The sequence below is a fragment of the Podarcis cretensis genome (genome assembly GCF_951804945.1).
Source record: "Podarcis cretensis genome assembly, chromosome: 9".
Classification (NCBI taxonomy): Eukaryota; Metazoa; Chordata; class Lepidosauria; order Squamata; family Lacertidae; genus Podarcis; species Podarcis cretensis.
This window is the reverse complement of record NC_137178.1, coordinates 24,675,320-24,699,344: the sequence shown is the minus strand read 5'-3', so window position 1 is coordinate 24,699,344 and position 24,025 is coordinate 24,675,320. Positions and strand designations below refer to the sequence as shown.

The window sequence follows — 24,025 nt, the reverse complement described above, 5'->3', positions numbered from 1 at the left end:
TGTCATAATGCCACCTACTGGCCAAGAAGGAAAAAGATAAATTAAAAGCAGTGTGCTGCTTATCAAGATGATCTCGGGACTATTTTATTCGCATTCAAGTGTCCGCCTCTTAAACAGGATGCTTGTTACAAGTCGTATTAACTCAGACCCCATTTATTTGGCCTTTGAGACAGGGAGCTTATGAAAAAAAGGCACTTTGAGAATGCAAAGCTCTCAGAATCATAGATCGAGAAAATCATTAACCCGGGAAAACAATTGCCTCAAGACACATTGTGCATTTTGATTATACAGTAGTGTTGACTACTTCTTTTTAAAAAGCCCTGATTAAGCAGCATTCCAAGTACATCCACGTGGCACAAAGAGGTTATCCTTAACTCTGGAAAAACATGGCAAAAGTTCATTTGTATTTGTAAAATCCTTCTCCAGTCTTCTTCCCCAGCTTCTTCTCCTCTACGAGTTTATCCAGCAGCGGACTTGGCGCAAAGAGAGGGTTGTCTGGCTCCAACAAATGCCACCCTGGTGAGAGAGGGGGAAAGGAGCAGTGCGTGCTCGTTACGTGAAGTCTCAATTTGATCAGATGCTCGTTATTTTCAAGGCCTTGATTCCCAACTAACTCACCTGGGGTAGTTGAGAATGGAGGGGGAAACTGCACACTTCAACTGCTCAAAAAGGACTGGAGGAGAATTCCAGGACTAAATTCTGAAAATCCAGCAACCTCTTCCACTTTATTCAAGACTAAGCACAGGTCTTGGTGACTCAGGTGATGTTATGCAGATTCCCATAGTGATGAGAACTATAGTCCAAAATCCATAGAACCACAGGTTCCCTGAACCTGGCTCTAGGAGCACACACACACACAGCCCCAGGACCACTAAAACTCTCCCTAACATAGGAATTGTGCTGATGCAACTGTCATCTTTAGCACCTCCAAGGGAACTGTTGACAAAGATCCCTCGCAGTGAGGGGGGGGGGAGAACCTACCATAAACAGTAGTTTAGTCAAGCTCACTCTTACAAGAAGCAAGACTGAGACAGACAATAAGAAACCCTCTTCTGTGATTCTCAGGAACAGTCACTTTCCCCCCATGTGAGAACAACAACAGAATTCAACACAATTGAAGTTTCACAAAGCCCCGTTAGAGGTTTGCAAGAACAGGGGGCAGGGGACATACACCATATCTATTTTAACTTGTGAGCCACTTTGGGTTTCTCTTTCGATAAGGAAAGATGCATGTAAAATAGATACTGCATTTTTATCGCTCTATAAGACGTACCTTTTCCCTCCTAAAAAGTAAGGGGAAATGTGTGTGCATCTTATGGAGTGAATGCAGGCTGCAGGGTTATCCCAGAAGCCAGAACAGCTAGAGAGAGCACTGTGCAGCGCTCCTTCTAGCTGTTCTAGCTTCTGGCTTAGCCGCACGAAGCCTCCGCAGGGCACGGGGAGCCTTCATTCCCATGCCCTGCGGAGGCTTTGGGGGGCTATCCCTGGCTTTTGCGGGAGGTGGAGGAAGGGACAGAGTGCATAGCTCTGTCCCTTCTCCCACCTCCCAGAAAAGCCCCCAAGAGCCACGCTCCCTTTAAAGAGCAGCGTGGAGCATGTGTGCGGCTCTTGGGGGCTTTTCCCTGAGGAGGGAAAAAGGCAGCCCGTCAGTGAAGGGCTGCCCTTCTCCCTCCTCAAGGAAAAGCCTGCAAGCTCCGCACACACGCTCCTCACGGCTCGTGAAAGGGATAGCTGAGCAGAGCCTGGGATGCATACAGGCTCTGCTCAGCGCTCCCTTTAAAGAATTCCCCCCCCTTGCATTCCCCCTGTAAAAACTAGATGCGTCTTATCCTCAGGTGCGTCTTATGGAGCAAAAAATATGGCATATATCATCAAGCTCGTCAGGAAAAATGTACATACCATCTATAATATATTTACTGGTATCCAGACCAACATAGTCCAGGAGTTCGAACGGGCCCATGGGATAGCCTGCCCCGAGCTTCATGGCAACGTCAATATCTTCCTTTGCTGCATCTCCTAAGGACACAGTTGACAGGCAGGTTAACAAAGGTCAGCATCTGTTCTCCCTTCTTTCAAGGCCTAAAACTTGGTTCCAACTCACTAAGGCATTTGCACTCCGCACTCAATAAAGCAGCAGCTTTTAAGAAGGCTTTGCTGCAGAAACTGCACAACATCCGTATACCCGTTAATAGATTATCACTAAAGGTGTGGCTTCCCAGTGGTTTGGGATGGGGACCACCTGATGTCCTGCTTTTAACAGGGGTCAGTGGCTTCAGCTTGACTCACTCCTCCCATTTACTTACAAATGGAGCTGAGTGGGCACAATAGCAGGGTCTGCATGGCAGTAGGCACATGCGGCTGATGCAAAAATGCAGGCTCAGTGCCCAGCATACAGTGCAGTGTAAAGAGATTCCATGACAGGGGCTTAGGCGATTCTTCAGAAAGCTGTGTTAAAGTAGAAAGCACTCCCTGAAAATGGAAAGTCTGAAAAATCGTATGCCAGAACTTCCATCTTACTTTGATTTTTTTTTTAGGAGGGTGTGAGCAAAAGGCCAAGGACCAAGCCATAAACTACAATTTAATACATAGAATTACACTGGCCTTTACCTCTCCCTGCTGGAATGAATAAAACCTCTCTCAAGTCTGGCACAATTAAAGCAAAACATCGGGTTGCAATGAGATGCCAACCTTTTTCTTTTTTTTTACCACATTAGTTTTAATACATTTTCCAACAAGTTCTTAAAATCCCAAGTCTTAAATTTTTTAAAAGCCACATCAAAAACAAAAATCAGGATGCTACTTAGCCGAAGGGAGGGGGCGAAGATTTAAATTAAAGAATACATTTAATCAGACAAAGCCACATCCCGTTTCTCACCCATGTAAATTTAAAATGGATATATATTTTATGCATGCAGGAATGCAACATTTAACTAAAGCACTTTATATGGTGAGCTTTCAGATAAAACAAAAGTTGTTTCCATAATGCCACTCCTTTGCTTTTTGAAAAATCACTCTAATTTGTTCTTATACTGCCTTTGAGGAGTAATTAGCAGTATTTGTTGATGGATAAGCAAGAAGTATAGTTAATTTTGTTTCACAAGCTGAAGACACTTTTATGAACTACAAAGGGAGCTTTTAATATTTAAAATATATTTGCGGAGATCCTGATAATGGAGGTCTTTCATCTGCAAGGGAAGGCTGCTTTCCAAATAAAATGTTTGAAATAACATTCTTAATAGCAGACAACCATGAAAGGGGGCTTAATCTGAACAGTTACAAAAGAGTAACTTTCTCTTTAGCTTTTCACACAACAAGCGTGTTTCCTTTGAAGACGACAAGGCTCATTTCAAGGCAGGCTCTCAGGTATGAAAGACAAAAATAATAATTCCTTATTTCCATCAACACAGTACCAGGGCAGGAACTGTCCAGAACTTTGTGCTAGCAGTTAATTTGCCCTCGGCTCATTATTCCTACTCCCATCAAACTGCTTTCATCAACCCCATCTACCCTACGAGACACTGTAGCAGTAAAATAGTACACAGAGAAGAGAAATGGATCACAATGCCCCAAGACATTTTCATTGCTCAAAAACATTTGTGCTGGCCCAGGAATGTAAGAAAGACTGGCAAAGAGAGAACTATGGGTAGAACCATAGGATCCAATCTCCCAAAGACCAGTCTTTTTAAAGCAAGTTTCCTATCTCTAACGGCATCAACTATGTCTTTTTGGGAAATTGTTTGTCCCCGGTGCAGCATTTGGAAACCACTTAAGGTATCTTAACCAAATTTTGTGTGATGGTTCCTGAGATGAAGGATCAGGCAGGCTTTTTGTCTGCAAATGAACACCATTTTGAATCAAGATGGCGGACTGGATCTTTTAAAATTGCACAGATTTTATGCACTGGTGTAAAACTGCACTTAATTTTGCTGGTTTCTTAAAATTCCCAAGCAATGCCAGATGCGAGGCTAATATTGATGGCATAAAGATGGGTTTGAAAGTGTGAGCACCATGCTTGCAAACAAAAAATCTCTGAGCAAGATTTCCCACTGCTGCAGCAGGCCACCTGTACCTGGCATAGGTATTTACAGAACCGAATGTACAATTTGGATATTTTAGCCCAGAGTATACCCAGCCTGGGCAAGAAGAACAAAACTCATTATTCATTATGCCTACTGATGTATTTTTTTTAATACTCACTTTTCAGTTCATGTATCTAGATTCTTTTTGGCTCCAATTTTGTACATAGAGTTAAAATGAAAAAGCTTAAGAAGAACATTGTTCATTACAATGCCTCCAACTGCAATTTGGCACCTCCCAGTTTAATTGAAATGGTAGTTAATAGGTCCAGTTCCAGAGATATCCTCTGTCCCAAAGCTCAATAAGCTAATTTTGGGTATGGGGCGGGGGTGTCTTTAACAAATGAGTAAGAGTTGTAATGGCAGATAAGAAACACATTGTAATCTATCAAAAAGACTGGAATGTGGCCATGCAGACTGTACTAACCAACTGCCACCAGAGTATGCAAAATGACAGCAGCTCTCTAGTCCATGTTATAATTTAATTAGGAGGTTTTCATGCCTGTCTAGTTCTGTGCTCCCTTTCTCAGCCTTTAATCTATTAGTGATTAATACCTATATGTATCCTTTGCTTTGTACTTGTATTAACCAATCAGCACCAAGCACATATGTGGCATGTAACCTTTGCCTTGTACTTGTGTTAACCAATCAGCAACAAGCACATATGTGGCAATGCTGTATTATTCAATAAAAGGGACTCCCCGAGACATGCTCGGGAGGATGCCTCCCATATGACACCTGCTACTCGTCTGTCGTTTATTCCAACCCAACATATTGTCAACACTGCTAGATAATGAACAAACTGGGCACACGGGGAATATAAGAGCAATGCTGCACTTACAATGAAAGAAAAGCAGAGTGACAGGGTGAATGAGGAAACACATGTCAGAACGGATCTGGTGTGGACTCTCAATTTGTGTGCATATGCCAAAAGGGTTTTGTCTAACTGAACAAAAAAACAACCATTTTCACACAAGTACCTACGTACTTCACAGAGGTAATTTCCCCACATTAACAGGAATAGTTCCAAGAATTTATTTTTCATTCTGATTTCTGACACGGTATGAAATGCCAGAGAAAATGATTGCTCGAGAACAACGTTCCACAGCACAACACAAATCAGCCGTTCATATCCCACAAAGCGGAACTCTGCTTATCTTTACCCCTCTCAAAGAGCCGAACTGCTTCCATCAGGTAAGGCACAAGGAGCCTGTTGACAATAAACCCAGGAGTGTCCTGTCAACAGAAAGACGGGGATTAAAGTGGACCCTATCAAGTTCTATTAAGTTATTTCAAAAAGTGCCTACTAGGTTGAAAGCAAGAGGAAGGAGAATCAGCTACAGAATACAGTGGACAAGTGATGCATTCCTTGTTATGCCAAAAATACTATGTTAGCATTTACAGAACTCATTCCAATGTTCAAAGTGCTTCACGTGCATTAGCTTGTAACTCTGCAAGTTAGACTAGTATTATTAACCAATCTCTCTGTGTTGTTTCTCCTTCTCCTCCACTTCAAAGCAGATTACAAAAAAATAATAATAATAATAATAACAACAACAACCCATAATTAAAATGCTGTTACTAAAGCAGAAACCAAACAGCAAGAATGTGAAGAGCCAAAACGAACAGTCAGTAAATTATATTATGTAGCTCTGGCGGCGGCTGGTGATGGTGGCTGAAGCTGAGAAGCACTTGTCTAAGACCACCTACTGGCAGATTTAAATCAATGACTTCCTGTGCTTAGTCTTAGTCATTACAGCACACTAGCTTATCTCATGAGCATCATGAATCTGTTTCTACAATATTTGTCGTTTCTACTATTCTCTTCCCGTCCTACCCCAAATCTCTTCTATTTGGCTTGGACTGGCCTTTCAGATATGATGATCATTTGTAATCAATCTAGTCAGTAATGGTGGTGGGTGGCCTCTGCGATTGGAAGAAGGCAGTGAGACCAACACTCTGTGGAACCACATCCAAGGGCAAGCAGAACCAACTAATTCTAGTTTTCTCCCCATCCTCTTCCCTGTTCGAGTTCTACAAAGGCAGCAATAAAATTAAGGAGGAGGCAGCTGACAGCCAGAGCCACCCCTCGGATTGGTAAGAAGGCAGGCAGAGGGGGCTGGCAGAGCACTGAGTCTTATTAAAAAAATCATTTTTGGCAACCTGTTGCCCGTGATTTTTTTTAAAAAAATAAAAATTTAAAGGGTGACTTCATGAGCAGAGCAGAAAAAATCCCCAATGCAGCCAAGTCTGAAGCACTCTGAACTTACCTGGACCTCCCCCCTCCCACAATATAAAATATACTTGCCTTACAAGAGACTGGATTCTTCCCCAATGCTTTGCTGAAATCCATGAGGGACTCAAAAGTCTTTTGGCTGGTCATTGGCGTCTTGATAACCTAAAAACAAACCATCAAAGGTGGGTGGGCTGGGGGAGGGGTTTCTCTTTATGTCAACAACAAGTTTAACTTTCATAAAAGAAGCCATCCTGGGAGAGGGACCAACACAATACTTGCTCACACATTACACTGAACACAGGTACATGCTGTCTCTACACATGCAGAAGGGAGGGGAGCTATTATTGCTCTGTTGCTGTTCTTATTTTTATTATGTCTTCTGTGGTTTTTATAATGTAATTTTATGTTGTGAATTGCCCTGAGATCAACAGGTGAAGGACAACATACAAATTTAATAAATAGTAATAGTAATAGTAATAGAAGCGAATAGAAGTAATAGAATGCGTGAACGAGCATACACTTTATGATTTCTACAGCTCAACCATTGTGTATACAGGCTAACCACTTGTTGAACATTATTATTGTTATTTATTAAATTTGTATACCATCCGTAGATCTCAGGGTGGTTCACAATCCGTGGATCTTGGGGGGGGGGGGGATAATTGGTGGAGGTTTGGTGTACGCATACCATGCTTTTCCTAGGTACAAGTAATCTATATCTGTGACAGCTACTCATGAGAAAGAGTCTACATGCAGTGATTAAAAAAAAATCATCTGTAACTCTTTTCTGGATAAAAAGCTGCATTCTGTTCACATGTAAGATCTCACTGGTCTGTCTATATGGTTATGTTCATGAGGAGTTTCCTATCCCGGGATAGTCATTTTGAAGAGCTTTCCTTGTTCTTTCAGGGACGATCAGCCGGAAGTAAGTTCACCTGTTTCTCAGCAGCCCTGTTGTGGCTCTGGTTCTCTCTACTCTCACCATCAGAGGGAATAACAGAGCCCCACCTGAATATTCAGTGCCACCTTAATTGAGCAGCTTTTACCCTCTGAACACCTGTGCTATCAAAATAGCACTAGAAATGACCAGAGCAGAACAACAAGTGTCGCTATGGGAAACCCTCACTTGGCAGGTGTGCCTAGCACAGACCCCACTCACTTGTGGGTGCCAGATACATCTTCTCCCCCAGGCCTTCCGAGGGTGCCGACATAATGTGATAGTTGTGAATCAATATTCTGTTCTTTCTGCTCAATTTTTTAAAATTTTGTTTTAAAAAGTCTGGTGTTTAAATCACATCCTGGTTTTTACTGTAGATTAACATGATTCTATCTGTGGTGCTGGGACGTGGGTGGTGCTGTGGGTTAAACCACAGAGCCTAGGACTTGCTGATCAGGTCGGCAGTTTGAATCCCCACAACGGGGTGAGCTCCCATTGCTCAGTCCCTGCTCCTGCCAACCTAGCAGTTCGAAAGCACATCAAAGTGCAAGTAGATAAATAGGTACTGCTCTGGCAGGAAGGTAAACGGCGTTTCCGTGTGCTGCTCTGGTTCGCCAGAAGCGGCTTAGTCATGCTGGCCACATGACCCAGAAGCTGTACGCCGGCTCCCTCGGCCAATAAAGCGAGATGAGCGCCGCAACCCCAGAGTCGGTCACGACTGGACCTAATGGCTAGGGGACCCTTTACCTTTACCTTTATCTGTGGTGCAAAAACCTGCCCTGGGATCATGACTGATCAAACGCGGAGACCGAAGGTGAAACCAACCAACCAACCAACCAACCAACCAACCAACATGGAGAACCTCTACAACACACACGTAGCAAGACACCCTGACCATGCTGCAACATTTTAGAACATTTTCAAAACCCTTTTACCTCCACAAGTTTCATCAAAGGCACTGGATTAAAGAAATGTAGGCCACCAAAGCGATCCTGCCTTGTGGTAGCATTGGCTATCTCTGTGATGGGCAATGATGAAGTGTTGCTGGCAAATATGGTATGCCTGTGGAGAAACAACATGCATTTGGCATCACTTGCATCTGTCTGTTTTCAGAGAGCCAGTGTGGTGTAGTGGTTAAGAGCGGTAGTCTCGTAATCTGGTGAACTGGGTTCGTGTCCCCGCTCCTCCACCTGCAGCTGCTGGGTGACCTTGGGCCAGTCACACTTCTCTGAAGTCTCTCAGCCCCACTCACCTCACAGAGGGTTTGTTGTGATGGAGGAAGGGAAAGGAGAATGTTAGCCGCTTTGAGACTCCTTAGGGTAGTGATAAAGCGGGATATCAAATCCAAATCCAAACTCTTCTTCAGGACTCTACAGGCTATTATTTATTTTTATTCATACCCCACATTTTTCCTACAAGGAGTTCAAGGTGGCATACGTGGTTCTCTCTCTCCTCATTTAATTTCCACAACAATCCTGTGAGGTAGGTTAGGCTGAGAAGCAGTGACAGGCCCAACACCACACAGTGAGCTTCATGGATGAGTGGGACCTTGAATGCTGGCCTCTCAGGTCCTGGTCCAACACTTTACAGAAGTAAAGAGACAGAACCCTGGAAATTTACTGCTTGAAATTAAAATGTCTGGGAGCAGGGACAGATAAGTCCCTCTCTTGCTTCCCGACCAAGCGTGCCTGTGAGGGTGGCAGGACCTCCCACTAAACATGTCAAAACCTGAACAGGTTCGTATGAGGCAGTATGGTCTTTCAGATAGCTTAGGCCAAAGCCATATAGAGGTGATAACCAGTACTTTGAATTCTGCCCAGAAACAGACCAGTAGAAAATGGAGCTGTTCTAGCAAGGCAGCCGTATACTTCCTACAGCCAGCCCCCATTAGCAATCTGGCTGCAGTTCTTTGAGTCAGATGAAATTTCTGAGCACTTTCCCAAGGCAGCCCCACATAGAGCATGTTAAAGTACAGTGGTACCTCGGGTTAAGTACTTAATTTGTTCTGGAGGTCCGTTCTTAACCTGAAACTGTTCTTAACCTGAAGCACCACTTTAGCTAATGGGGCCTCCTGCTGCCGCTGCGCCGCCAGAGCACGATTTCTGTTCTCATCCTGAAGCAAAGTTCTTAACCTGAAGCACTATTTCTGGGTTAGCGGGGTCTGTAACCTGAAGCGTATGTAACCCGAGGTACCACTGTAATAGTTTATAGAAGCAGCAGGGATGCTTGACACTGATACCACAATTCCTGGGTGAACTTCCCTCTGAGGTTCAAAGGGCAGTTACCCCAATGGTTTTTTTGGCACCAGGTAAAAACGTATTTCTCACCCAGTCCTTTGGCTTAGTTGTTATTGCTGGAAATGGGGCCTGGCCTTCTACTACTTATACTGTAATGCAACATATTACGTTATGCCTATTAGGTGGTTTTTATTGAGCATCATGTTTATTATGTTGTACCCCACTCTAAGGTTGAATTTAATAAACAGCAGGCTTGGGATACTTAAAATAAAATAAATTGCAACCGTATTTTAAGTTGGTTGTATTTGTGTGATTTACTTGCTCTTTAGATATGCAGCAGTTGCATTAAGTCCCATGTACCCAGAAACAACAAAACCTTACTAGCTGCGGTGTTAAAAAGTTACATCTTACATTTTATTTCATAGTCTTCAAAATGCTGTGTCTTTCTCAATCTCAAGTAAAGATTCAGTGACACAGAAGTCATAGCCAGATGTCCCTCCAACAAGCTTTTAGTTCTGAATAAGCGTCTACATGGCACACTCTTTTAAAGCACAGCCTTTAAAATTCCAGCACCACTCCAATACCCTTAATAAAATCTATTCCCATATTTGCAGCGCCACCTTGTGGGCTATATAATGGGAATAAAAATTAAAATAGTATGGTTCAGAAGTCACCACTCACTGTTCTATTTTCTGCTTCAGCTAGTGAACTCCTTTTCTCTGGTGAACTAATTTTATAAGTCTCAGAAAGAGTCAGTCTGTTAACAGGAAGACAGGAGTGTGGTCCAAATGTAGAAAAAAAAAAAAAAAGGCTTCTAGAAGTGGTAATGCCCAATCAATTCCAGTGAATTATTAACAGGTTTAATGCAAGATTTACTCAACTGTGTGGTGCAATTAATTAATAATAATATTAGCTGCAGTTTAAAGTTTGCCACTTGATTAATCTAGTACCCTTCTGAACTGATTATGTGTGACGCTCCATGTTCCAGAGCCCAGGTGGCTGCAGTCAGTAGGAATGCCTTTTTGCAGTTATGGCTGGTAGGCCAGCTGCAACTTTTCCTGGACATAGGTACTTTTGCCACTGCAATTCATGCACTGATAACCTCAAAACTGGACTACCGTAATGCAACTGTGAGGATTCCCTAAAGGCTGGTCTGGAGGCTGAAACTATACAGGCGACTCCTCACTTGAACGTAACTCCAGGGAAATATGTAAGTAATTCAATTCTAAACTGAAATGGCAGGAGAGAGCTGGATGGCCTGAGCCAAAGAGGATGTCCATGAGCCAGAAGTCCAGGACGACAACGACTCCAAGGGGTCCAAAATGGCGTGTGGGAGCTCTTGCTGTTGCCACACGACTCAGCTCAACAGCTGTTGGGCAGAAAGCTGCAGGCATTGCAATGGGCAACCCACTTACACACATTTCACTTATGCACACGGAGGGGCCTGGAACGAAACTTCTGCATAAGTGGGGAGTCGCCTGTATTGCAAAATGCAGCAGCTAAGCTATTCACTGGGGCGTCCTGCTATTACATGCCAAGAGATTACGGGTCAAGTTTGATGCTTTGGTTCTCCCCTGTAATGCTCTAAACTTGGAACCTGGTTAGTCGAAGGTACACCTTACCCTACTTGGTCTGAGGACCCCACGTTGTGCTCCAGTCCTTGGAGACTTGCTTAGCCGCAGGTTGTGGACTCTCCTTCCTTGGAGGTTTTAAAGCAAAGGTTGGATGGCCGTGTGTCATGGATGCTTTAGCTAAGATTCCTGCATTGTAGGGGGTTGGACTAGATGACCCTTGGGGCCCCTTTTCAACTCTGCAATACTATGATTCTATGGCCAGGGAGGGCTGCTCCGCAGTGGTACCCTGTCTAAGGATTGCCATTGAAGCTGATGCAAGCGCCAACACTGATGGTGTTTCAAAGCCTGTTAAATGCATATTTATGTTCCCAGGCATTTGTGGGCAATTAATTTCAGCGAGACCTTAATTCTACCCTGGATTGTCAGCTGTTATCTTTATCTCACTGAAATGTTGTTATTTTTTAAAATGTTACTGTACACCACCTTGAGGCTTGATGCAAGAGGTGGCGCAGAATGTTTTAGTAAATAATAAACGTAAAATGTAACAGAGTACTATCTACTATGGAAGAAGAATAGGAGTCAGCAGACTGCCCACAAACATTCAGTAATAACCAAATCAATCTGATAAATATACCACTTTAGAATAGGCCTGTATTAATTCCCCCCCCCCCTTCTTAGCTGGTTATTTTATCAATCTAGAAAAAAGTATAACGCTGCTCACTTAAGGGTAGGATTCTTCAGAAACTACAGTGGCAGCAAAGATTAAATTTCTCTGGCATGAGCAGCTGGAGGCCTGGGCGGGACTTTACATAAATAATTGGTTGGAGGTGGCTCTTTGGCACGGGGATATCTTTTTAATCTTTGCTCACAAGCAGAGAACTGCTCCACCTCCGTTCGCTTCAGAAGTTAGTATCTTCACTCAGTTCTCAGGCCTCTCCCCGTGAGCAAAAAAAAAAAAAGAATCAGGGGATCTTCAAATGATTAGCTACCACCAAATAATATATACAGAATTATGATGAGCTTCTAAACTTCCTGTAGAACTTAAATCTTCATACTGAATGCTTTCTTTTGAAGCATCTCAGTTTGCACTGCTGGTGAAATGTTTATTTCCTTTTTCACTTTTAATTGAAGAGGCACCTCTTTGCCCAAGTTTTTGGGACAGCTCACCAATCAATCTTGGAATAATCACTGTCTGCTTAACGATCGTAGGTTTCACATACCAGCTCACAGTCCCCTCTCCCATTTAATCTGCTTTCAGTAAGTGGGGAGAGAAACCCTGGAACCAACAACCCATTTTGTGATATCCCAATAATCTGTCTGCAAATTCAAGTCCCCATCTGGAAGCATCCGAAAAGTCTAAATATCTAGCTAAACACCAATCAGTGGGAAAAAGTGGCTAGATAGAAGATTTCAGTTTGCCTCCTCTCCTCTGTACAGGCCCATATTTTAGTGAGAACTAGTAGATAACAAGGACATTCTGCATTAGTTTTGTAACATTTTATGAACATACTCTGGTGCAAACTTATCCAATGTCTTAAAGAGCTCGTTTTTTACTGCCAAGTTTTCCACAATGGCTTCCACTACGAGGTCAGTGCTGTGGACTACAGAGACTGGATCTGTGCTCGTGGTCAGGTTCTTTAAGGTCTTCTCAATGAACTCAGCACCAGCCTGAGAAAAAACAAAAATCTGTTCACAGAGCATTTCATTTGCCTTCATAGGAAGGATTACAATTTCAATGGTAAAAATGTGTTTCAACAAATATAGTGCTGCACATTAAAATTAAGAGCTCCTGCTAGCTGTGCATGAATGCTGCAATCCCCCAGTCTCCTAGCATACCGCTGCTCCTAACACACCATATAGACTATTATCATTACTATTATTAAATCTGTATCTGTAGATCTAAGGGCGGTTCACAACATAAAAAACAGAAAATACGTAATAAAAACAAAGGCAACCCAGTAATTCCCCCCTCCCAAACACATTTTAAAAGCGAAGCAGATGTCAATCAACCAAGTTTAACCTAGTTAAAAAGGAACATTTTTGCCTGACATCTAAAGGTGTATAATGAAGGCGCCAGCGGAACGTCTCTGGGGAGAACAGTCCACTAGCAAAGTACAGTATTTACTTGAGTCTAATGCGCCCTTAATTTTCGCAATGTAATTTGTGAAAAAAGGTGGCCAAAAATGGTGAACATTAGATTTGAGTAAATACGGTAAATTAATTCAAGAGAAAAGCAAATAGCCTCAATAACTGACTTGACAATGGAACAGAAATAATTCCGATGGCCACCTACTTGGGGACGCAATGCAAGCTGCAAAATGAGACTTTTTCCACAGTCCCTACTGCCACATGGTATGCATGATTATGTGTTATTTACCAGTGTTCAGCCAGTTTTCCATCCGTTTTTTGCACCACTTGCGTTCCAGTTCTCGTCTGGCCTCTTTCATAGCCTGGAGCAGCTTGGGCTGCACAAAGCCGGAGGAGACACTCAAGAGTGATAATGTCAACCGCCCATTTCATCTCATCATTTCATATTGAGAGACCAGGGCTTTGACAGGATCACCAGCTTTCTCAACTGAAAAATTCCCCAGAACATCCAGGAGCATATCCAGCTCCATCAGTCTCTGAGGGTGGGCCATCCAAATGGGCCCACCACCCTTACAGCAGGGAACTGCCCCTGTCAGTCCAAACTTAACCAAATAATGGTCTGGCCATGAGAAAGGGAGTGCATTGCCTTCCCACTATCTGTCAGTTTGCATTTCTTAGTGCAGAAAGTGCACTGATGTGTAGAGATCTTTCCTATTCTGATTAATACAAGACGATTCTAGAAGCTACTAGAACAGGGGTCTGCAACCTTTAAGACAAAAAGAGCCACTTGGACCCGTTTCCGAAGAAAAAAAAACTGGGAGCCGCAAAACAAGCCAAATGTAAATAACCACACATTCTTCCCCTTCCAGCTCTACCTCTCTTTTAAATCAGAACCAGTGAAGGCGGTGAAGGTCCTGTGTGAGTGTCTGGAGGCGGTTGGAGGATGGATGGTGGCTAACAGATTGAGGTTGAATCCTGACAAGACAGAAGTACTGTTTTTGGGGGACAGGAGGCGGGCAGGTGTGGAGGATTCCCTGGTCCTGAATGGGGTAACTGTGCCCCTGAAGGACCAGGTGCGCAGCCTGGGAGTCATTTTGGACTCACAGCTGTCCATGGAGGCACAGGTCAAATCTGTGTCCAGGGCAGCTGTTTACCAGCTCCATCTGGTACGTAGGCTGAGACCCTATCTGCCTGCGGACTGTCTCGCCAGAGTGGTGCATGCTCTGGTTATCTCCCGCTTGGACTACTGCAATGCGCTCTACGTGGGGCTACCTTTGAAGGTGACTCGGAAACTACAACTAATCCAGAATGCGGCAGCTAGACTGGGGACTGGGAGCGGCCGCCGAGACCATATAACACCGGTCTTGAAAGACCTACATTGGCTCCCAGTATGTTTCCAAGCACAATTCAAAGTGTTGGTGCTGACCTTTAAAGCCCTAAACGGCCTCGGTCCAGTATACCTGAAGGAGCGTCACCACCCCCATCATTCTGCCTGGACGCTGAGGTCCAGCGCCGAGGGCCTTCTGGCGGTTCCCTCATTGCGAGAAGCAAAGCTACAGGGAACCAGGCAGAGGGCCTTCTCGGTAGTGGCGCCCGCCCTGTGGAACGCCCTTCCAGCAGATGTCAAAGCGATAAACAACTACCTGACATTCAGAAGACATCTTAAGGCAGCCCTGTTCAGGGAAGTTTTTAACGTGTGATTTTACTGTATTTTTGGTTTCTATGGAAGCCGCCCAGAGTGGCTGGGGAGGCCCAGCCAGATGGGCGGGGTATAAATAATAAATAATAATAATAATAATAATAATAATAATAATAATAATAATAATAATTTCCCCCATTCTCTCTCTTTTCCCTGAGTCTATTTCAGATAGCAAAGAGGGGTATGGTACCTCTCATATACATTTTTTGAAAAGCACCATGTGCATAGAGGGCATTATACAAATTAATACATAGAAAAGTGTCTGTCCCTCCCTGCAGTTCAACTCCCCCTCTTTTTACTAACAGCACATATCCATTCCTTCTGCTGGTGCAACTTTCTCATCATTTCTACATAGCAGCATTTATAAACCAGTGCCAGAGAAACTGGGTGAAAGGAAGGTGAGAGGGAAGAGATATGAATATTTATGTGTGTATATGTATACATACATACACCTACACAATTACAGGTTTGAAGCCAACTTAAAATAAAAAGAGCTGGTAAGCAAAGGAATCTGTGGTGCTTTCCATGGGGACATGTCAGCTAATACTCTTCCCTTTCTTCTTCATTTGCTTGTATCTGCAGCAAATCTCGAGGGGGAAGGATTTTGGTGCCTAACAGCCCCCCCTCCCTCTGCAATTGCTCTCGTGCTCCCCCGCCTGTCCTGCTGGCTACCTCTGGACCCCTTCCTCGTCACTGACGTAATTCACCCCTTCCTCCCTGACAGGGAGGGCGGGCCCATTTTGTGGTTCACCTCAGGTGCTCTCCCTCAACTCGGCAGCCACTCAGAAGCAAGGCACGGAAAAGGATCCCGAAGCACCACCGCCACCCCTCACACACACACACCCCGCCCTGCCATTTCCCTCGAGCGCGCACGCTCCCTCTGCCTCGCGCGCGGGGCTGAGGAGAGCGTGGCCTGGGTGGGCGGCTCTCGACGTCAAGCGGCGCAGCGCGCTGGGCCTGAGGGCGGGCGGGCTGCCGCAACGGCAAAAGGGAGCGCGCCTGCATGTGGATTACGCCTGTGTTTGGCAGGTGCTGGCGGTGACAGTGGCAGCAGTGTCCACCTGAGGGGAGAAGCGCCGCTGCGCCCTGGCACGCCTTCCTGCCGCCGACGCCCTCTTCCTCTTCTTCCTCGCTCCCTGCACCATGAGGGAAGAGGCGCCCCAGAGCCGCAGCAAAGGTTTAAATGAGCTACATGCGGCTCCGGAGCAACGGGTTGCCGACCCCTGTACTAGAAGCTTCTCTGTGTGAGAGAAGCAGGCAGAAGGGTCATGAGTTGTTTGGGTTATACCTTCTGGGAAGCTGGTTTGAACTGGTTTTCTTATCTCTTCCAATTAAGGTCATGCTGACTATAAATATAGGACAGAAGGAGCCTGGGTTTTACTTTCTCTTTCTCTCTCTCTTCCTTCTGGTGTGGTGTTCTGTTTCTGTATGCTACAGTGTTAAGTTTTACTCTTGTTACAAGTTTGTAATTTTTTGTAAGTGCTGCAAATGGATATTTTTATAGACTGTGCCAATCCTGAATGTACAGTGGTACCTCGGGTTAAGTACTTAATTTGTTCCGGAGGTCCGTACTTAACCTGAAACTGTTCTTAACCTGAAGCACCACTTTAGCTAATGGGGCCTCCTGCTGCTGCCGCGCCACCGGAGCACGATTTCTGTTCTCATCCTGAAGCAAAGTTCTTAACCTGAAGCACTATTTCTGGGTTAGTGGAGTCTGTAACCTGAAGCGTATGCAACCTGAAGCGTATGTAACCCGAGGTACCACTGTATCTGGATTTGTGACCATTACACTCATTTGCCTTCAGCACAAGTAAAGCTCTGTTGGATGAAGTACTATTGCCTCTGGTCTCTTTTTGGGAACTCTACAACGTGTTTAAGTTTTTCCCTGAACACGAATGACGTCCTCTTCATATCATTAGGGGCAATATGTAAGGATGGGAAGGGCAAGATTCAGTTCCCCAATTTGCTAAGAAGTGTGTATGTGCAGGTCCACACAAGCAAGTGGTTAGAAGGGTTGTAGACTGTCGGCAGCCCTAGGTACTGAATGCAAGATCACCTTCTTACAATTCCCTTTTGCAAGGGTAACATGTGCAGAAAATCAGCCTATGTATGGAAGTTTGCTTCTGCTTGTTGACTGTGGCTGGGGGCAGAGAAAAGAGCAGAGTTGTGGTAAGCGTGGAATTCAACCCAGCTTGAAAGGAATCTATTTAAAATATTATGCTAATCTAACATTGCTGGAATTGTCTATCTAGTCATTGCAAACATACAAACAAGGTAGATTTGTCACATGCAACCATTATTTCCAATATTTATAAATAATAAAGATCCCACCTCAGGTTTGTCTGCAAACTTTTTCTTTGTCAGCTTTTTCAAACTATCCTCGATTCCTTTCTTGGATTTATTCAGTATTTCATCTGACTGGTCCACTAATATAACAGTGTGGCCAGTTGCTGCAGCAATCTACAGGAAAAACAGGGGAGAAAAATAATGATGAAAAAGGAAAGCAACCCATGGAAAAAAGAGGTGAGCACCCATTACTAATATTTAATTATTTAGTACATTTATATCTGCCTAACAACCAGAGTTCAAGGTATGGTTCTGTCCTCACATTTTATCTTCACAACAAATCTGTGAGGTGGATTTGTGGCTGAGATTGTAGCTGGCCGGAACACTCAGTGAGCTTCACAGAACTTCAGTCCTAGCCCAACACTCTTAACCACTATACTGCTCTGGATCAGCAACACAGGAACCTGACTTATAGCAAATCAGACCATCACTCCAGCTGCCTCAGTACTGTCTACACCAGGCATGGCCAAACTTGGCCCTCCAGCTGTTTTGGGACTACAACTCCCATCATCCCTAGCTAACAGGACAAGTGGTCAGAGATGATGGTAATTGTAGTCCCAAAACAGCTAGAGGGCCAGGTTTGGCCACGCCTGGTCTACACTGACTGGCAGCATCTCTTCAGGGTTTCAGACAGGGGCCATTTGCGATGCTACTCGAACATGCCTGGGATTGAACTGGAAACCTTCTGCATGCAAAACAGAGGCTCTACAACTGAGCTATGGCCCTTCAGTGCCAAGAAGTGCAGCTAAACATCTACAGAAAGAACCCAGCATTGTTCAGCAGCTGCCAAGGATAAAGAGCTACCTTCTATATGGAGTTCAGATCTCTGACCCTAGCTCCTTATCAGACAGATTATCCAACCTTCCCAGTGTTTCATCCTTGCAAACAAAATATACCCATGATGAAAACTGCGAAATTATAAAAGCAAAAAAAGCAAAGGGCCTTGCTCCAGTTTATCATCTGGGTACATAAAGTGGATAAGCAGAAAAGAAAATGCCATGTGTGTTTTGTTTGAGTGTTTTGAATCATCTTCAGCTAAACATTATCCAGTTTTAGTGCCCAAACTTGGCAGCAAAATTTTGCAACAGTCTTCAGACTAGCAACTGAAACTGGTTGTGCCCAAACGTGCCCCCTAAAGAATAATTCAGTTCGAGAAGTGTTGGGCTTAGTAACAAAAATATATGTGTCTGTGCACCTAGAGATCTCCTCCCTTCAGGCCATAAGAAAATCTAAGAGCTTTGAAGAAGTTCGAACATCTGTCATTGCAATGTGCCCAAAGTGGCAGTGATCCCAACTGGGAACAAGAATTAAAGCAAGCAGTCTTAGGTGGTAGGGTGAGGTAGTTACGGCCCTCTACCTTCTGGAAAAAAAAACAAAAAAGGGGGGAAGGGTGAAATTGATGAATTGTGAGGGAAGACCAAACATTTCCCTAGGTACCAAAGGGCAGGCAGTATCACTGCAAATGGAAAATGTGCCTCAGCCAACCCTCACATTCCTTACTGGAGCAAAAGGCACTCAGCAAAAAGAGACAAGGGTTTTCAAGATGAACCTTCACCTGTCACACCCACAGAGACCAAACATGGTAACAGAACTCATTTCCTACTTTAGAAAAGTTACTTTGTAATAGCAATCATTTCCCCCCCACAAAAACAGACATTCTCTGACATGGCGAAACCTAGTTCTAGAAGAAAACCTCTTCTCTGCAGTACGAGATGTTCTTGGATATTTAACATATATATTTAAAAATATATATCTGGGTTAAAGGTTTCTGCAATAAGCTGGGTAGTGCATTTTTATGATGTTAGCAAAATACCCTTCCTTATGGGGTGTATATAAATAAATGGTTGCCTTCTACTGCACCAGCTTTTTAGTGTATACAAGATAGCAAAAATGGTCATTTCACTTGAAGACCTTGAGTAACTTGAAGACTTGCATACTCCTACATAAAATAATCTACAAAATGTGCAAGACAGTAAGCAGTTTTGGGAACAAGGCCAGCACAATACATTTTGCTGCCTGAGACAAAGAAGAAAATGGCACCCCTATCACTGCATGTATAGAAGCCAACTGGACAGGAAGATGAATCTTATTTAAGACTAAACAAAAAATTCCTTCCAGTAGCACCTTAAAGACCAACTAAGTTAGTTCTAGGTATGAGCTTTCGTGTGCATGCACACTTCTTCAGATACACTGAAACAGAAGTCACTAGACCCTTCTATATAGTGAGAAGGTGGGGAGGGGTATTGCTCAGAAGGGTGGTGGGAATGGGTGATTGGCAGATAGCTGTGATGAGCCTGTTGACGACTCTTACCTCATACAACTCTTCTCATACCTAGAACTAACTCTTAAGAGTCGTCAACAGGCTCATCATAGCTATCTGCCAATCACCCATTCCCACCGCCCTTCTGAGCAATACCCCTCCCCACCTTCTCACTATATAGAAGGGTCTAGTGACTTCTGTTTCAGTGTATCTGAAGAAGTATGCATGCACACGAAAGCTCATACCTAGAACTAACTTAGTTGGTCTTTAAGGTGCTACTGGAAGGAATTTTTTGTTTTGACTATGGCAGACCAACACGGCTACCTATCTGTAACTTATTTAAGACTGTGCTCAATGGGAAGCAGGCTAGGAGTACCGATAGTTACAGGTTTTTTAATGTTTTTATAAGCAAAGAATGAAAAAGACATTTAAGTAAAGAACACAGAAATGATACTATAAAACCAATCTTGGATATGTTAAAATAGAAACTTGAACAGTACAGTTACAGTCTGGTTATAGAGCTAATTGCTATATTCCTTTCACTTCAACACATCTTGTAGAGAAAAACACACAAAGGATGATGTTAGTACCAGTATTACAGGAATGGATCAGACCAATTATTATTTTAAAAACAAAACAAAACAGAGGGATTGTGCAACGCTCAAATCAAATTGAAATCGAAAATTCACTCAATTTCCCTACAAGACAGAGGTGTACTGTTGGAGGGGTGTGTAGGAAACACCTTTTGGTGTTCCCACTTTTGTGCCGAGGGTCTTCTGGCGGTTCCCTCACTGTGAGGAGTGAGGTTGCAGGGAAACAGGCAGAGGGCCTTCTCGGTAGTGGCGCCCGCCCTGTGGAACACCCTCCATCAGATGTCAAGGAAATAAGAAGCTATCCTATTTTTAAAAGGCATCTGAAGGCAGCCCTGTTTAGGGAAATTTTTTAATGTTTGAATTTTATTCTGTTTTTAATATTCAGTTGGGAGCCGCCCAGAGTGGCTGGGGAAACCCAGCCAGATGGACGGGGTATAAATAATTTATTTTTATTATTATTATTATTATTATTATTATTATTATTTATTAGAGAACGAGGGAGGTGTTCATGGTGAGCTCTGGAACCTCTTTTTCTAGAAAAACAGCACTCCCTTTAACCATTTTTGAGTCTCTGGAAAAACAAGCAAAAGAGCAAACATTTGTAACATTTTTCCTCTGCCTTTCCAAAAGGCGGTTTACAATTCAACAGCAAATCCACAATTAAAGAATCTCTGTGAAACCCAATGTGACATGCATGTAACTTGCAACAGCAGTATTATCTACTGCCCTGCAGCATAATACTGTTGAGCAACAGCCACAACCTAAAAGAGACAGGCGCCAGCTCTCAACAGATCCTGAAAGGCAGATTACCAGGAGAGGTATAAAAATCACATGTGACTGGAGAGAAGGTCCACAATCCTATCACCACACCCCAAAAAACCCTCTCCCTTATCACTGCTCACAGCCTCACACAGAGGGAACTCAGGGCACAGTGCATTTGTATATTGTGTTTTATGGTCTACTATTTGCACAATCCCAGACTACTGAACACAATACTGGTTTCTTCCTTGGCACAGACAGGCTTGTTTGGGAGCTCCTTTGCTGGTAGTGTTAATTTTGAAGTGGGAATCCTCAACTCCAGGCAAGCAACTCTTATTGCAAAGGGCCTTCACAGCTGCAAAAAAATTAAGCAACCATATGACAAAACATGTGATCATGAATGGGCATTAAGTTGCACTACTCTTTATTAGTCCTCCTGAGGTAAATATCCCACACATCTGGATAGTTAATGCATTTTTCTGCAGGGGCAGAAAATTCTAATTTCTCCCCCCCCCCCACCCTGGGGGTAAATATGTAATAATAACTTGAAATTTGATGCTCTCTCCTCCTGCCTAAGACCTTGAACACTTACCATGACATTTGCTCAACCACATTCCACTCAGGCCACATGCATTTCGCTGCCTATCTGATATGAAATGTGCATCTTCCCAGCCAAGACACCCAAGCGCAATTTTGCTTCTGGTCTTCAACAAGCCATGCAGCCGAGGCACGAGAACCTGAGCAACAAGCCTGCACTAGCCATGCACTCAAGTGAGCGGTACGCCTCCGAGTTCATAACACCTGCAACACACACACACACACACACACACACACACGTGTGTACCGTACACACGTGTCAGGGACAAAGGGGCGGGGCACATTTACCACGCTTCCCAGCTGCTCTGAGAAACCCTTACAATGATATTTACATAACCTACCAATATCCTCCACTTATAAGAGGCGTTAAGAAATTAAACTCGAAAGGAGTTTTCCTGGCAAGAGACTCCTTCGCCAGCGCAGAGGAACAAGATTGTTGGGAGTTTGCGAGGCTTCGGGGCACCCAAAATTCCTCGGTGCAATGCAAGGAGGGATTAAATTTTAAAAAAGAAAATATTTTCTTGGCAAGTACTGAAGTACTGCTGCAGCTGCCGCCCCTTTGCAGCAGCAGCCGCCGCCCGCGCAGCGCCCCTTCCGCCCCCCGCGCAGCTCACCTGGGCGATCCCGGCGCCCATCAGGCCGCCGCCGATCACCGCCACATGCTTCACCACCAGTTTCTTGGCGGCGGCGGTGGCGGACGAGAAGCGCACGAACGGGCGGGTGGCGAAGGCCATGGCGAACCGGGGAGGAGCAGGAAGGGTCTAGGGGGTGGGCGCCGCGGAGCCTCTGCAGCCCGGGCGGAGGAGGAGGAGGAGGAGAATGGGGAAGAGGGCGGGAGCTCGGGCCTTAAAGGCGTCCCCGCCTCCGCCACTTTTGCAGCTCCCCTCTGCATTGCCTTGCTTGCTTTAGGGCCCTTAGGGAAAATGGAGGTGGCCAGCTCGTTTCCCCCTGGAATATCCGACCCTATCCAGCTCCCGGCTGCTATTCAGACATTGTTTCCAGCAAAAGAAAAGAAAAATATGCACGCTCAAAATATTCCCTCGGGAAAACTCGTGGCAAAGGTCACGTCTGAAGCCTGCATTTAAAGCTCCTGGCTCCCCACCCACCACCCGCCAGGAATCTTGGGATTTGTAGTTTGTACCGGTCAGTGCGTAGTGATGCATGGAAGTGGGAGCTGGACCACAAAGAAGGCTGATCGCCGAAGAATTGATGCTTTTGAATGATGGTGCTGGAGGAGACTCTTGAGAGTCCCATGGACTGCAAGAAGATCAAACCTCTCAATTCTGAAGGAAATCAGCCCTGAGTGCTCACTGGAAGGACAGATCGTGAAGCTGAGACTCCAATATTTTGAGAAGAGATATTATGAGAAGAGAAGACTCCCTGGAAAAGACCCTGATGTTGGGAAAGATGGAGGGCACAAGGAGAAGGGGACGACAGAGGACAAGATGGTTGGACAGTATTCTCGAAGCTACAAACATGAGTTTGACGAAACTGCGGGAGGCAGTGGAAGACAGGAGTGCCTGGTGTGCTCTGGTCCATGGGGTCACGAAGAGCCGGACACAACTAAACAACAACAACAACAACCGGTCCATGCAGTGAAGGCTGTAGGTCAGGCATAGGCAAACCTGGCTGTCCAGATGTTTTGGGACTACAACTCCCGCCATCCCTGTCCTGTTAGCTAAGGATGATGGGAGTTGTAGTCCCAAAACAGCTGGAGGGCTGAGTTTGGCCATGCCTGCTATAGGTGATTAAGGATTGCAGCTCTGTTAGGGGTCCATGCTTAGGCATTAAAACTTTTCATGGCTGCCTTAGCAGCTGCAGGAGTCAGTTTGTTACTGCCATTATATATAAAAGGGATTCGGCTGCAGTGCTAAAACATTATAGGGAGAAAACTCCATGGAACGCAATGGTCCTTGCTTTTGAGTAAATGGCCATAGGGTTGCGCTTGTTAAGTCAGACGCATTTGCTAACCAGAAATGGAGTTCGTGAGGTCGCCCTGCAAGTCTGTCGCTGCAATCTTTAGAACTTGCTGCGCCATTAAGCAGAAGATAAAATGGGCTCTAGCTTACGCCACAAGGACATCTGGAGCCACAAAACTATTGTTTACTTTAAAAAAGTGAAAGCAAATAATGACTGTTTGCCATCTAAAAAGACCTACCATAAAATAATAATAATAATAATAATAATAATAATAATAATAATAATAATAATTTATTATTTCTACCCTGCCTATCTGGCTGGGTTTCTCTGGGCGGCTTTCAACAGATTAAAAACTTAATAAAACTTCAAACATTAAAAAATTTCCCTAAGCAGGGCTGCCTTCAGCTGTCTTCTAAAACTCAGATAGTTACTTATTTCCTTGACATCTGATGGGAGGATGTTCCACAGGGCAGGTGCCACTACTGAGAAGGCCCTCTGCCTGGTTCCCTGTAACCTCACTTCTCACAGTGAGGGAACTGCCAGAAGGCCCTCAGACCTGGACCTCAGTGTCCAGGCTGAATGATGGGGGTGGAGACCCTCCTTCAGGTATACTGGGCCAAGGCTGTTTAGGGCTTTAAAGGACAGCAGCAACACTTTGAATTGTGCTCAGAAACGTGCTGGGAGCCAATGTAGGTCTTTCAGG

At 44.4% G+C, this 24,025-nt stretch overlaps 1 protein-coding gene across 1 annotated transcript; it reads right to left on the bottom strand.

The window, feature by feature from the left end:
* Positions 1-59: 59 nt before the first annotated feature.
* On the bottom strand, positions 60-22,191 carry HADH (hydroxyacyl-CoA dehydrogenase). The gene is made up of 8 exons (XM_079990309.1): positions 22,017-22,191; positions 17,179-17,307; positions 12,571-12,728; positions 8,185-8,311; positions 6,385-6,474; positions 5,240-5,312; positions 1,900-2,016; positions 60-516 (listed from the first exon to the last, which is right to left on the bottom strand). Exons 1-8 carry the CDS (start codon positions 22,134-22,136, stop codon positions 398-400), a joined length of 933 nt encoding a protein of 310 aa, XP_079846435.1. The 5' UTR covers positions 22,137-22,191; the 3' UTR covers positions 60-397.
* Between the last annotated feature and the right edge of the window lie 1,834 nt (positions 22,192-24,025).

What these genes read in the sequence shown, in the direction of transcription:
- HADH (XM_079990309.1), bottom strand. Translation starts at nt 22,136, where the DNA reads ATGGCCTTCGCCACCCGCCCGTTCGTGCGCTTCTCGTCCGCCACCGCC. An exon ending in CTTTGATGAAACTTGTGGAG is followed by an intron (nt 6,475 to 8,184) that starts GTAAAAGGGTTT and finishes GTTTGTTTTTAG; the next exon opens with GTTATCAAGACGCCAATGAC. An exon ending in AGAATCCAGTCTCTTGTAAG is followed by an intron (nt 5,313 to 6,384) that starts GCAAGTATATTT and finishes TTCTGTTGACAG; the next exon opens with GACACTCCTGGGTTTATTGT.